The sequence below is a fragment of the Triticum aestivum genome, chromosome 7D (assembly GCF_018294505.1).
Source record: "Triticum aestivum cultivar Chinese Spring chromosome 7D, IWGSC CS RefSeq v2.1, whole genome shotgun sequence".
Classification (NCBI taxonomy): Eukaryota; Viridiplantae; Streptophyta; class Magnoliopsida; order Poales; family Poaceae; genus Triticum; species Triticum aestivum.
The window spans coordinates 137736114-137749316 of NC_057814.1; the positions used below are offsets into that span (position 1 = coordinate 137736114).

Below are 13203 nucleotides of genomic sequence, written 5' to 3' on the forward strand. Positions count from 1 at the left end.
CTGCCGGCTATAAGCTTGACTATAAATGACATGGCAACACCATATAGCCATGAGCTAGCTGTACTATTGATCATGCTCTAAAGCCATCGATCTGGGCTCCACTGTGATTACTACCATCATGTTTTGTTAAGCTCAAAACTTCATTTAGGTCGCCAAATATTACCCAAGGAATGTTACTAAGTGAAGCCAGACCTTTCAATGTATCCCAAGTTTTATATCTTGCAGTCAGTTGTGCCTCTCCGTAGACCACTCACACGCCAAACAAAAGAGCCGAATCCTTCAACTTTTGTGTCAATATGGTTTAACCTGAACTAGCAACAACAAAACAACTATCATAGCCTAACGAGGCCGCAAGAGCTTCTACTCTAGTTTTCCTGACTTGATCTCCACAATTCCTAACACCTCCAAGCAAACTTCCTCGTGAATTCGCGAAGTTCTCAGACTATCACAGCATTGCCCGCACAGTGATAGTTCCGAGCCAGAAGACTCATTTGGTCTCACGGCGCTCCACCTGGGAGACCGCGTTTGTTGAACTGTTTTATGTCCCTTTTGAAGTTTTCTTCGCCATCCTCGTATCAATGTTCTTCCCTGATGATGTAGAATATTGGCCGAGGTTCTTCTTGCTGCTTGTGTTAGAGTTCCTTTCTTCCCGAGGTTTGGGGACTTGGGGTATGTGTGAATTGACTTGGTCCGCTTGCCCTCGGCCATGTCCACATCTGTCTATTCCTCCACGTCCAGCCACCGGATCAACTCCAGCGGCCAAGTCACCTCGAACATGCCGCTTGACCCTCGTTTGTCAGGCCCAGGCTCGTCAACATGCTCTCAAGTTCTTCCTCCGTCATACCAGCGGACGAAAATCCAACACCAGATGCCATCGCAAGTGATACTCGCGAACAAAACAGGAGCACCCTAGATGCAACCATAACCCGCCTGCGCCGCCTAGATTCCAAGGGCGGGCAGTAGTGCAGCGACCGCCCCATGATCGGCCTGAGATATGTTTGTGACGAGGAACAAGTGAGGCACTAGGGGAATAATAGACTCAACGCCGACGAACGTCGGCGAGAGGAGAAAACCTAACAAGCGGAGCCCGAGGTAGATGACGACCCAGGGTGCGGGTGAGGTTCCTCCACTCATGATCCACCTTTTTTTAGATCAAAAAACTTCCCACCACCTTGTTATGACAACCCACGTGGGCCTTTGAAATTACAAAAATTATTTCATATATGGGCCTTAGGCCCATCTATAATCCAACACGAACTAGCAATCGTAATATATCTGGCCATAGAAACTCACTCGGCCACTTGTACGTGGAGACAGCATTTCCTTTTTTTAAGATGTGGAGGCAGCATTTCCTATTCGGCGTCTTAAGCACCCCTCCCCTCGCTGGCCCATTTTCCATTTTTTCTGTTGAACTTCAAAAGCGCCCCTCCCCCCGCTGGCCAATTTTTCTTTTCTTTTTTCTTTTTTGTTAAACTTCAAAAAACAAGCAAGCTTCGTGAGTCAAACTCGTGAATTATTTCTTCAGTTCTAATAGCAATAACCACTAGAAAACCTCATCGGGTGTTCCCATTTACTTCCTTTTCTCCTTTTCTTCTATTCATGGTTCGCTGGTTGGTTTTCTGGGCGGTTTTTATTGTGCTTTTTTCTTTTATTTTTTCATTTTTATTGTTCTTGTAAATTTTCTAAATGCGTGAAGATTTGGCAAATTGAAACTTTCAATTCGTGAACTTTTTCAAATTCACACATTTTTTTCTTGAAAATCTGTTTTTTTTTTGCAAATTCGATGAACATTTTTCAACATTGATGAACTTTTTTTCCAAATTGATGAACCTTCTTTCGATTCGATGAAATTTTTACCAAATATGATGATGTTTTTTTCAAAATTGATGAACTTTTTTCAAAATCAATGATTTTTTCAAAAAGATGATTTTTTGTCAAATTTGTGAACTTTTCTACAAAATTGATGATCTTTTTTCAAATCGATGAACTTTTTCAAATGCATGTTCTCAAATCCATGATTTTTTTTTCAAAGTCTCAAACTTTTATTCTTCAAAATTTGAAAAAAAATCACCGATTTTGAAAACTGTTGGGCATGTATTATAGTAGCTTTTTTTATTTGAGGCAAGTAGTACACAAGTTGTACTGTAGTTTTTTTTTAGACGAACTGTAGTTCTTCTTGTTTTGAGGGAAAGGTCACTGTAGGTAATAGGAGGTGGTACTATTGGGCCGCGGCCGCAAAGCTAGGGAGCGCTAGCTAACCTTCTCCGAGCGTGAAGCGTCGCATAGGAGCTCCCGTGCAGGCATCCTCATCAGTGCAACATCACGGCTGAGCAAGGTTTATGATTCAGTGACCCTAAAAAAAAGGTTTATGATTCAGTGTTTTTTTTGCGGAATAGTACTTGTATTACTCAACACTCAAAGATTACAATCACGACTGACAATGTCGAGGAGTTCATCCGGACCCGATGCAAGCCACACAGCAGTTCGGCATTGTGATCGTCCAAAACTTGCCAGGAAGTGACTAGCATTGCTTTTGCTACGTGCAATATGAGTAATACAAGAATTATGCTCGATCAAACTATCAGACAATATGATTCAGTGCTTTTCTTCCGCTTCCTCTACGTGACCGACGATGTGGTCACCGACACGGGCCCGATTGAAGGGCCGTGTCGTCTGTTTTGGTGGGTACCGGTCGACATGCAGATAATGTGCATGAGCCGATCAATGGCAGCACCTGCTGCAAGCCTACAACCACGGTTCCACGCATCAACAGTGTGTGCATCCGCTGCATGCTCTGCCACGCTACTTGGCACTGCACAAGAATTTTACAACACACCTCCATTTCACTTCATAGTTCATACTACTTGAGACATAATAATATGATTACAAATTAAGCCCTTGACAAGCTAACATGCCTGACAGACAACAGACGAACTTCAACGAAGGCTACCACATCAAGCCCCTGCTAAGCACTTGGTCTAATACTCTACTAGCTGCGTGCTCTTATCGCAGCAACACACAACACAAGCTAGCTAGTCGGTGAGATCCATGGAGACTATACGAACCAAAGGAGCATCAAGCCCCTGCTGCCTCCAGGTCTCACCCAGACCGGGATTAGTACTAGTACTACAAGCTAACATCCAAAGTGGATTCAGCTAGGAGGCCGCCGCCGCGGCCTCGAACATAGGCACGTACTCTCCGTTGGCGTCGGTGGACAGGGACTTGTCCCAAACCCTGAGGATCTGGACAGGCACGACGTTGCGGAACCGATGATCGCCGTACCTGATGCGGACCTCGCGGGGGATGTTCCGGGGATGCACGAGGTTGACGACGAGGTGGACCGGGGACAGGTCAGGCGCCGCGAAGCAGGCGGGGTCGGTTTCCACCACGAACCCGAAGCCGCCGCAGCTGCGGTTGATGCCCTCCTCGTGGCGCTGTTCCTTGGGGTAGTCGAGCAGGGCGATGTGGGCGAGGTAGTCCGCCCGGAAGCGGAACTGGTTCCTGGGCGGCGGGTGCGTCATGATCTCCACCGAGGGGTCCTGCAAGCGTCGCTGCAGATCGGCCATGGTCGTCTCCGGGAGAGGGGGCGCCGGGGGCATGAACACGTTGATGAAGGCCGGGCGGGTCGTCCGACGCTCCCGCTCTGGGGTGGTCGCGCGGACCGCCGTCGCCGGAACTGGGACGCTGGTGGGCAGAAACACGTTGAGGAAGGCCGGGCGGCCCGAGTCGTTGTCCCACTCCGACGCCGACGCCGACGCGTCCGTAGGCGCCATTTGCAACGAGGCGGCGACGGCGTCAGTGGGACCGTTGGCGCTGCCGGGCTGCATAGTGCTGGTGGACTGGTGGTGGCGATCAGGAGCACACAGCGGTGGAATGGACGGAGTTTGATGTGGGGAGGAAGAAATGGAGTGGAGGGGATGGCTTTAAGCACATGCGTCCGCTCATCAAGCTCGAGTAGCTCGAGACGAGTCATTCGCTCCGGCCAACGGAGGTGTTGGCGCAGTAAAGGAGAGGTTGGACTGAAGCGGCGTGCGGGTTGAGTTCGAGGCAACTTTGCCATCAACAGAGCGAGTAGCAATGGCCGTTCCCACTGCCATGAGAACGGGTTTGCCTCAGTTGGGCATTGGGGGGCGTTCAAGAAGATGACAAGGGGCGCATGGAGTGGTCGCGTCAGGGCCTCACGCTCAGGGTATGGGCAACCAAAGCATCTCGTAGGCTATATAGGGGGGATTTGATTTTTCGCCACTCTTTACTTTGAACTTTGACAATTTGCCACTAGTTAGATTGTAATTGATCTGTTGACACTTATTACTTTGTATTTTGATCTTTTGTCACTTTTCAACACAAAAACAATCTATGGACATAATAGACAAACTAAGTAGACAAAATAGAGGACCATTGTACCCTGACCCAAACAAAGCACATCCTTAGTCATTCCCATCTAAAATACAGCCGCCGCTTCTGTACGTGCTGCTCGCCGGCCACCGCTGTACTTGCTGCTCTCTCTTCCTCACCGTTGCTCTCATGCTCCTCCTGCTGCCTTCACCCTCTGCTCCCTGCGCCCCCTCCTTCCCCTGTTCAAACTCCTGCTGCCTCATGCTGCCCCACTGCTCCCTGCGCCCCCTCCTTCCCCTGTTCAAACTCCATGAGCTCCATTATATATCTCCATAAGCTCAAAGTTGAAATGCAGAATGCCGTTGAATCAATGATCCAAATTGCATGAAACTTTCTCAGATTAGTCACATAGATATGAATGATTTACTGTAATTTTTAGAATTTTTTCTGACAACTCTTAAATATCAGTCAAAATGTGGTCAAACTAGTCAAGCTCAAAGTTGAAATGCATTTTGCCATTCAACCAATGATCAAAATTGCATGAAACTTTCCCAGATTAGTCGTACATATATGATTGAATTTCTGTAATTTTTAGAAATTTTTCTGGGTGGTTCAAAAAAATGTTCAAATTTTGGGCAGCATTTTGGCTCAATTTGGACAGTATTTTACCCGTTAATTCACTTCTGAAGATATGTATGCACAAAACAGAAAAATTCAAACATATATTTGGACATATTCATACACCATGACACAATATCAAGACAATATATTCTTACTGCCATGTTTTTCAACCAAAAGCACAAGGCCATAGTAACTGGCCATGTTACAACCAAAAGCATAAAGAAGCTGCCATGCTGCCATGTTACATCCAAAGTGAAGGATGCTAAGTCTGTCATATTACAACCAAAAGTATAGAGAAGACCAAGCACATCACTAGTACTTCCTTCTCTTCGGGGTCAACTTTCTAGCTTTTGAGCTTGAGGCCATGTCGTATGCTATCATGGTGTCCTCCATGGTAGGGGTAGGTTTCTGCGACGCCTCATCAGCCAATGCCATGGCCAACATCCTTCTTGTCACTGGATTGGGACTTCCTTGGAGACTCTGTGGCATAGTGATCATGTGCCTTGTTGGAGTGACGGCCACATCAAGTTGTGGTGCTGCATGTGTTGCCTAATCAGCCACCCCGAAGCCAACATGCTGCATGTATAGAGAAATGTAATAAGTGCAAGTTAAAATCGAAATGTAATAAGCCAACATTGCTATAGTATGTGGATGTGTTACCTTCTTGTCACTGGATTGGGACTGCCTTGAAGACTTTGTGGCATAGTGATCATGTGCCTATTGGGAGTGACAACTTCAGGTTGTTGGGATGTCAATTCAGGTTCCGGTGCCGACGCATCATCATCAGCTGGATATCTTGGTGCTCTCTTCTTTATTTTCCTGCACATAAACAAGTTAGTACATAGTAAAACAAGTGATGAAATAAACATTGGTCATTTACAAGTACCTTGGCTTTGGTCCATTCAACGGACACGTGGACTGCCTATGGCCTAAAATGTGGCATCTTTTGCATCTATTCTTGCTGCCTAGCTGTTTTGGCTCTTTCTTCTTTTTAGGACCACCATCTCCACCTTCGAGGAAGCTCTTGTACCTGTTCTTTCTAGGCCTTCCAACACCTCTTTTCTTGTCTAATGGAGCCTCCATGTCAAATGGAAATTGTACATGTGGCCATTGAGACCTATCTGTCAATGGCTCAACCTCTCCAGCATATGCTGCCCGAAACTTCTCCAGAGAGAAATAGTCATGCACATAATCCTCCCATCTGGGGTTCCTTCTATCTAGCAAGAAAGCAAGTGCATGCTCACAAGGCTTCCCTGTCTGCTGCCACTCCAAGCACGTGCACTCGCTTTGGTCAGTTTTCACAACATGTCGCAAGTTGTATTTACTTGTGTCCCTCACCTCACAACTTGCAACTCCAGATTTCCCAACTTTCAAATGTTTAAGTCCCCTTGTCCTATTATGAATCTGTTGGATGATGGCTGGAATAATTTTTCCTTTCAGTTTCATCCCAATCTTTCTCCTTTTCTCATGAAGTTTCATGACTAGCTCTCTAAGAGTGTCAGCTAGCTCATCAGGTGGCAAATCTTTGTAATCTTTAATCCAACCATTAAAAGACTCGGCAAGGTTATTGTTGATGTAATCACATTTAATGGAGGGGTCAAACATGCATCTCATCCATTTTAAGCTGTGGTACCTTGAGAGATATTCATGCACATCAGGTGCTTCTGCTAGGATTTTATTCATGTGGTAGTTAAAAACTTGTGGCCTATATGCCCTAGCAGTTGTCCACATTCTGCCAAACACATCTCCTTGGAACTTTTTAGAGAAGTTAGCCATGAGATGCTTAAAACACTCCCTTTGATCTGCATGAGGGAATATTTTTTGGACTGCATTGTCTAAACCTTTACATGCATCTGTGCATATAGCTAGAGGGGAAACATGACCTAATGCCTTGTTGAGTTGTGACATGAACCATGTCCAATTTTCATCGGTTTCACCATCAATGAATGCAAATGCTACAGGATACATCCAATTATGCCCATCTAATGTTGTACAAGCGGCTAAGTGACCTCTCCATTTACCGGTGAGTGCAGTTGAGTCTATACTAAGATATGGTCTACAACCAGCTTTAAAGCCATCAATGCAAGGTTTAAGAGCAATAAAGAATCGGTTAAAGCGAACTATACCGTTAACCATCTTCATATCCACCTCTACAATGCTTCCTGGGGATCTCTTCTCAACTTCCGCTTTGAAGTTAAACAAATATTGAAAACTTTGCCTCATGCTACCATAAATCTCTTTTTGTGCTATATCTTTGCCTTTCCACACCGTATGATACTCAATTGTAGTGCCATATGTATCTTGCAAATTCTCCAACAGTTCTTTGCATCCAATTTTAGGGTCACTCTGTATAAGGGGTACGGTCCTCTGTGCTACCCATCCTTGAGATGTCATGCTGCTTTTTATCCTACCGGTAGAGGAGCACTTGTGCTTCACAGAAATCTTGGTAACCTGCAATACAATAGGAAGCCCATCAGATCATAGTATAAACATAGAAAAAACAGCAACAATAACAATGCTTAAAAGCCCATCATGACATAGGATAAACATAGAAAAAACATCAACAATAACAATGCTTAAAAGCCATCACATAGGATAAACACAGAAAAAACATGAACAATACTTCAAAAAAAAACTTTAGTACCCTTATGCTTTGTCCATCGGTCCTCACTCTGGCTGTAATCCTCCATGGACAACCCGTGGCTCTACATTTGCCAAGATATCTTTTCTTATCACTCTTATATCCCCAAATGTCGATCTCCCTTTTAATTCCACTAGGACAATGCCCGTGCGTTGCTACGGGAAAGCATAATTTTACGACATAACTTATTGTGTGATTGTGTTTTTTTTGTCAAGAGGTTGGCAACTATGAAACAAAAATTCTCTCTCTCTCTCGGCCTGATGCTCCATCATCATCCATGAGTTTTGTTCTAGTTCAGACAAGTCCCTGAAAAAGTCCACGTTGCCTCATGTCGCATATTATCACATCCAATAGTGCCCAGTTCGGCATTCTAATTCATAATTCGAGTTCAATATGATTCAACAGAAGCTAATTAAAAGAAAATGTCATGTTCGAACCATATGAACTACAAAATACAATTTAGATACAAAATATAGAAACAAATTAATATTGATCTACAAATTGACATATCTTCCCTGCACGAGGGAATCCCCACCGCGCGATAATGAAGTCAATTTTACAGCCATAAGCGCCCCTTCTAATAAATGTGAATGGAAGAGAAAATGGTTGATTATTTCTTACCTATGTTGCTACGGATGACAAATCTAGCAGATGAATCAAACAATGATCAAGTGAAATGGATAAAGTTAATGAATCCTTTAAGAGTGAAAAATATGATATGACCTTTGATATTTTCCTTTCAAGGTTGGTGTAGGTATGGCACACATTGTGCAGGAGCACCACGAGGGTGGTGTGCTCGATCGGCAAGTGCGTCAAGAGCTCACTGTTGTAAAGCTTGAGCATGGCTGTGGAAATCTTCAGTAGGAAATGATCAAAGTTTAAGATCGCGGGCAAAAGCATTTCGCGGCTGACTCCTCCAAACGCTACGGCCCGCTATAGCAGGCGATCGCGGCTGCTATGCCATTTAGCGGCAACAGTACAAGTGCATGTTTGTCTAGAAAAATAGAGTATTTTCAGCAGAAAAACAGAGTAATTTCAGTATAAATTCGAAGAGTAATTTCAGCAGATAAACAGAGTAATTTCAGTATGCCCCGCGATTGCCTGATTAGCGCCAGATCGCGTTTTTTAAGGCATAGTGTCGCGGGAAGCCTACCAGCCAGCGATTGCGCCGCGATCGCGGAAGTGATATCAACAGTATGATCTATCTGCAACAGCCGTAACAGTACCTATGATTGTGGTTAGATCTTCAATTTCGTGCCATAGTTACTGATAGCGAGCCATCCTTTCTTATTATTGTGGTGTGGCGCTCCAGCTTCACCGTACTGGTCCTGCTGCGTGAGCCATCCGCGATCTAGCACCGCCCCGCCGCCACTGCACGCGCTCCATCGACACCTTGTTCTTCTCATCATGTAGTCTCTTCGTCGCTTGCCATGCAAAATTAGCATCGCGTTCTCCTCGAGCAGCACGCTCAATGGTGGCTTTTTTTGCGCATACCCATGATCTATGTCGCCGCCGCCATGTGATCTTCGACGACGTTGACGCAGCTCTCGTGGTCCTCATGGTGCACCGAGCGCGCACGGGGCGACTCGCCAGCGCGTCCATGGCCTTATTTGTGCGGTAGTCCTGCAAGGCGGCCACGTATGCGTCGAGTCCTGCGGGTCGGCGTTTGGAGAGATGTGGCGGAGGGCGACGTCCGCGGCTCCGAGGCTATGATCCCCGCGCGCCGCGCTTGGTGAGGTTGAGCTGCGCATGAGGCTGAGTAATCGAGTGTTGTAAGGGCCGAGGCATTCAACTTTTTGCGAGATTAAAGGGGCTAGGGGATTCCGATCAGATCATGTGAAATGCAAAATCGGGAGGGTTGAGTGGATTGCGAGATTAAAGGGTTGAGAGGATCGTGAGATTAAAGGGGCGAGAGGATTGCGAGATCAAATTTTCGTCTTGGGAGGAAAGTGATCGGTATTTGCTGGGTTTTTTATCGTCATTTATTAGCTTGCCAAATCATGTGAAATAGAAAATCGGGAGGGTGGAGCGTACGTAAGGAGGGGTGGAAGAAAAGGTTGGACGAAAGATTTGACGTAAGAGGGGAGAGGGAACCTTAGGTTTCTTTTAGGTAGTAGAGATATTGTCTGATAGCCATCCTAAAATCTTTCATTGAAGGAAACAAAGCACCAAGATACATCTGCGGGTTCTCTTTGTCATATGCAATCTCCTCATCTGGTGGCACACTATCATCCACGGGAATGGCAGCCTCAATGAAAAGCTGACGGTCCTCCTCATCGGTCATGTAAACTTCCTCACTAGGTGGAGAAGGTGGTGGCTCAGGGACCACCTCATCGTTGATACCAAGAATATCGCACATATTATCTTCGGTTATGGGAATGTCGACATCGTTAATACCAAGAGGATCACACATATTGTCTTCTTCAGTTATGGGAGGAGCTATCTCAATCAAGCTCCAATCTATGAGTGGTTCTTCCTGATAAACCACGGAGGACTCACATCTCTCAGTACTATCAACCACATCAAAACAGTTTGAGATTGCATTGTGGCTGGGTGGTCAACATCATCCGGTGAAAACTCCACATCATCATGAAAAATTCTATATTGACTACCCATTGTCTGTGCCATCTCGAAAGCTGACAAGTTTGAATTGTCAACAACCACAGAGGAGCTAGCACTGCATTCTACAGATTTGTTAGTTGTCTTTTTCGGAGCAGCTGGCTTTTTCGAAGCAGCTGGCTGTTTGGGGGTAGCCGGCTTTTTGGGAGCTGGCTTTTTCGGAGCAGCTGGCTGTTTGGGGGTAGCTGGCTTTTTGGGAGCACGCGGCTGTTTGGGAGCACGCGGGTGTTTGGGAGCAGCTGGCTGTTTTGGAGCCCTCTTTGCATTGGGTGCCTCCAATGTAACAACCTCAGCTAACAGAAATGATTTCTTGGCCTCAAAGTCCCAATGATTGCCAATAAAGTGGGAATTCAGTTGCTGACCATTAAGTACAAGATCAACTGTGCTCTCGACGGTGTCTAATGCAAACAACCGCACCTCCTGGCCTATCCCCATTTTGATATGTTCTGCCACAGCTTCATTGAAGCTAACCCATGACATACCAGAAATGTTGAAATCAAACACAACATCATGCTTGTCAACAACTTGCTTGCTTCCCTCATCAAGCTTGTAGACATAACGAGCTACTCTAATAGTTAATGTGAACACCAACGGCGGTGGAGGCGGCCTACTTGACAATGACCAATAACGAACAATATACGATGGAGTTAGCGTCTATTCGCTAACGTGCATTCAGATGAGCACCAAAAAGAAGCTACTTTGCTTTCTCACCTGGGCTCGGGAACAAACAAAGGAGGAAAATTGAAGCCATCTACTACGACGTGGTCACCTCTCTCTGGTTCAGCCATCTTCAACACCTAGCTCATCTGAGTTATGTGGTCTGTAACAACAAGAAATCAAGCAAAAATCATGAGATGTACACCAGCAAGTTTTCAATATTTGTTAACTTCAATATTTGTGGTAGAGGGTGCAACAGAAGCACAAACGTGAGAATTTATGGATCTCTTCTCAAAATTTTTTGAAGTAGTAGAGGGCGCAACAGAAGCACAAACGTGAGAATTTCAGTCCCCGCGCACACAGCAGGAGCACATGGCGAATTCAAGGTGCAGCAACGGCCATCGACGCGCGGGCAAGCCGGGGGCTCTGCGGGGCGCCACGAGTCGGCGAGTCGCGGCGAGGCTTCGACCGGCCGCCGCCACCGCTACCCTTGCTGGTCACCCTAACCCTAGGGCGCCGCCGAGGAGATGAGCAAGAGAGAAGAGAGGGAGGGCGCAGGAAAGTGGGAGGGAGTGGGAGAGAGAGACTCACCAGGGCCGCCGCCGTCGAGCACCACCAGGGACGCCGCCGCCGTCGTTGCCTCTGCTTGCGAGAGACAGAGCGAGGGGATGAGAACGAACGAACTCCTTTGTTCCTCCTGGTCAATCGATAGGAAGGGCAAATTAGTCCTTTTTTGTGGGACCCATGTGAGAGAGGGCAAAATATCAAAGACCCAGATAAAAAGTGTCATCAGATTAAATACAAAGTAACTAGTGGCAAAATAGCAAAGTCCCAAATAAGGGGTGGCAAATAATCAAATTCCCCGCTATATAGCCTGCGTGTAGGTTTTTAGGTGGTGACAGGGGTCGATACCGCACTCCACACGATACCATGATACTAGCACGTCTCAAAATTTAAATTTGCAAGTTTTTCAAAAAGAAAAAAAGGGTGTAGTTTGTGGTTCTGACCTTCTGCAAATAGTGCTACTCCCTTCGTCTAGGTGCAAAGAGCATCTAAAGGAGTTGCGTCACAACTAGATGTACGAAGATTGAATGGAGGATTTTTGTCAAAAATAAAACATTGAATGGAGGATATTAAACAATGACGATAATGACTTCTGTTTGGCACATTTAGAAGATTGGGTGGAGCGAAACACTACGTTTATTTCCCATGTAATTTAACGTGTTAGTCAATAAAATAGCAGCATGCAAAATGAAAATTAATGATCATAAGGAATGAGGAGTTTCTTCCACGCATGGTGAGTAGATACATACGTTTGAGCGACGAGTAATTCCAGACGATGGGAGTACTATTTATGTTGGATTTGTCTTTTTTTTCTCCATGTGTATTTTGAATTTGTCACTGAAATTTTTAGTGATTGTAGACGCATATCTTGTTGGTATTCCTTTTTCTTACAAATTTGAATTATGAGGAGGTTATCATATCATGTGATATTTCCCGTGGTGACAGACTAGTATGCCTTAGCGTGTTGAGCATCGGTGTGACGTTATTGCCCTCCTGATTCTGCATCATCCCTTCATGATACCCAAGTTTTTTAGTCTTGACCAATTAATTATTTTGGGTGTTCCTCTTTATTGTTTGTGCCCTGATTGATAGTAGTTTCCCTAGTGACTACTCACTCTTTTCCGATTTATTGGGCTCATCTCATTTTCTTGGTTCTTTCATATTCCAAATCTTATTTTCACTTCTTTCCATAACATGTTCACATTCCAAGGTGCATTAAATTGATGCATGTAAGGACTAAAATAAACCAACCAATGCATATTACCATTCCTACTCATTTAGTGGTCATCCATGCATACACTATAATTAATACAGATTAAAGTTTGAGTAATTTTGTAAACTATGAGATACATTCCTCCACTCATCATCTACCTTGATTGATGAGATTTCAGATTTAAGCCCTATAAACCGGAAATGATGGAGTAATGCTTGGGTCATCTCATGTCTTCCTCACCCTCTTGGGGAACCATATCGTTTGGTTGGGTCATCTACCCTCGAACCTTGGAAGTTAGAACCCAAGATCCATGATTTTTCCCTTGAAGAATCTCTTCGGAAACCCTTATTTCCAAAACCACAACTCTTCCACTCTAAAGCACCTCTCCCTCCATCTGAAATGCTTTGATAAATCTAGAAAAATCTCAAAGACTCCACTCCGCTCATACATCCACATTCCACAAAAATATGTTCTGCTCCAATGCAAATATATGGAATTAAAATGCATTCCATTTCTATCATTCTCGGCCATAAATTGCAAACCCCACTTCCGT

The 13203-nt window shown here is 45.1% G+C and overlaps 1 protein-coding gene across 4 annotated transcripts; it reads right to left on the reverse strand.

Annotated features, from left to right (window-relative positions):
- Positions 1-5058: 5058 nt before the first annotated feature.
- LOC123163984 (uncharacterized) lies at positions 5059-11665 on the reverse strand. Of its 4 annotated transcripts, XM_044581391.1 has the most exons (7): positions 11465-11541; positions 11209-11381; positions 10928-11036; positions 8321-8591; positions 5843-7407; positions 5617-5775; positions 5059-5532 (listed from the first exon to the last, which is right to left on the reverse strand). In XM_044581391.1, exons 4-7 carry the CDS (start codon positions 8495-8497, stop codon positions 5451-5453), a joined length of 1983 nt encoding a protein of 660 aa, XP_044437326.1. In that variant the 5' UTR covers positions 8498-8591; positions 10928-11036; positions 11209-11381; positions 11465-11541; the 3' UTR covers positions 5059-5450. The 4 variants fall into 4 exon arrangements, with proteins under 4 accessions (XP_044437326.1, XP_044437325.1, XP_044437327.1 ...); XM_044581390.1 differs by lacking the exon at positions 11209-11381 and having other exon boundaries at positions 11465-11665; XM_044581392.1 differs by lacking the exons at positions 8321-8591; positions 11209-11381 and having other exon boundaries at positions 11465-11665.
- Between the last annotated feature and the right edge of the window lie 1538 nt (positions 11666-13203).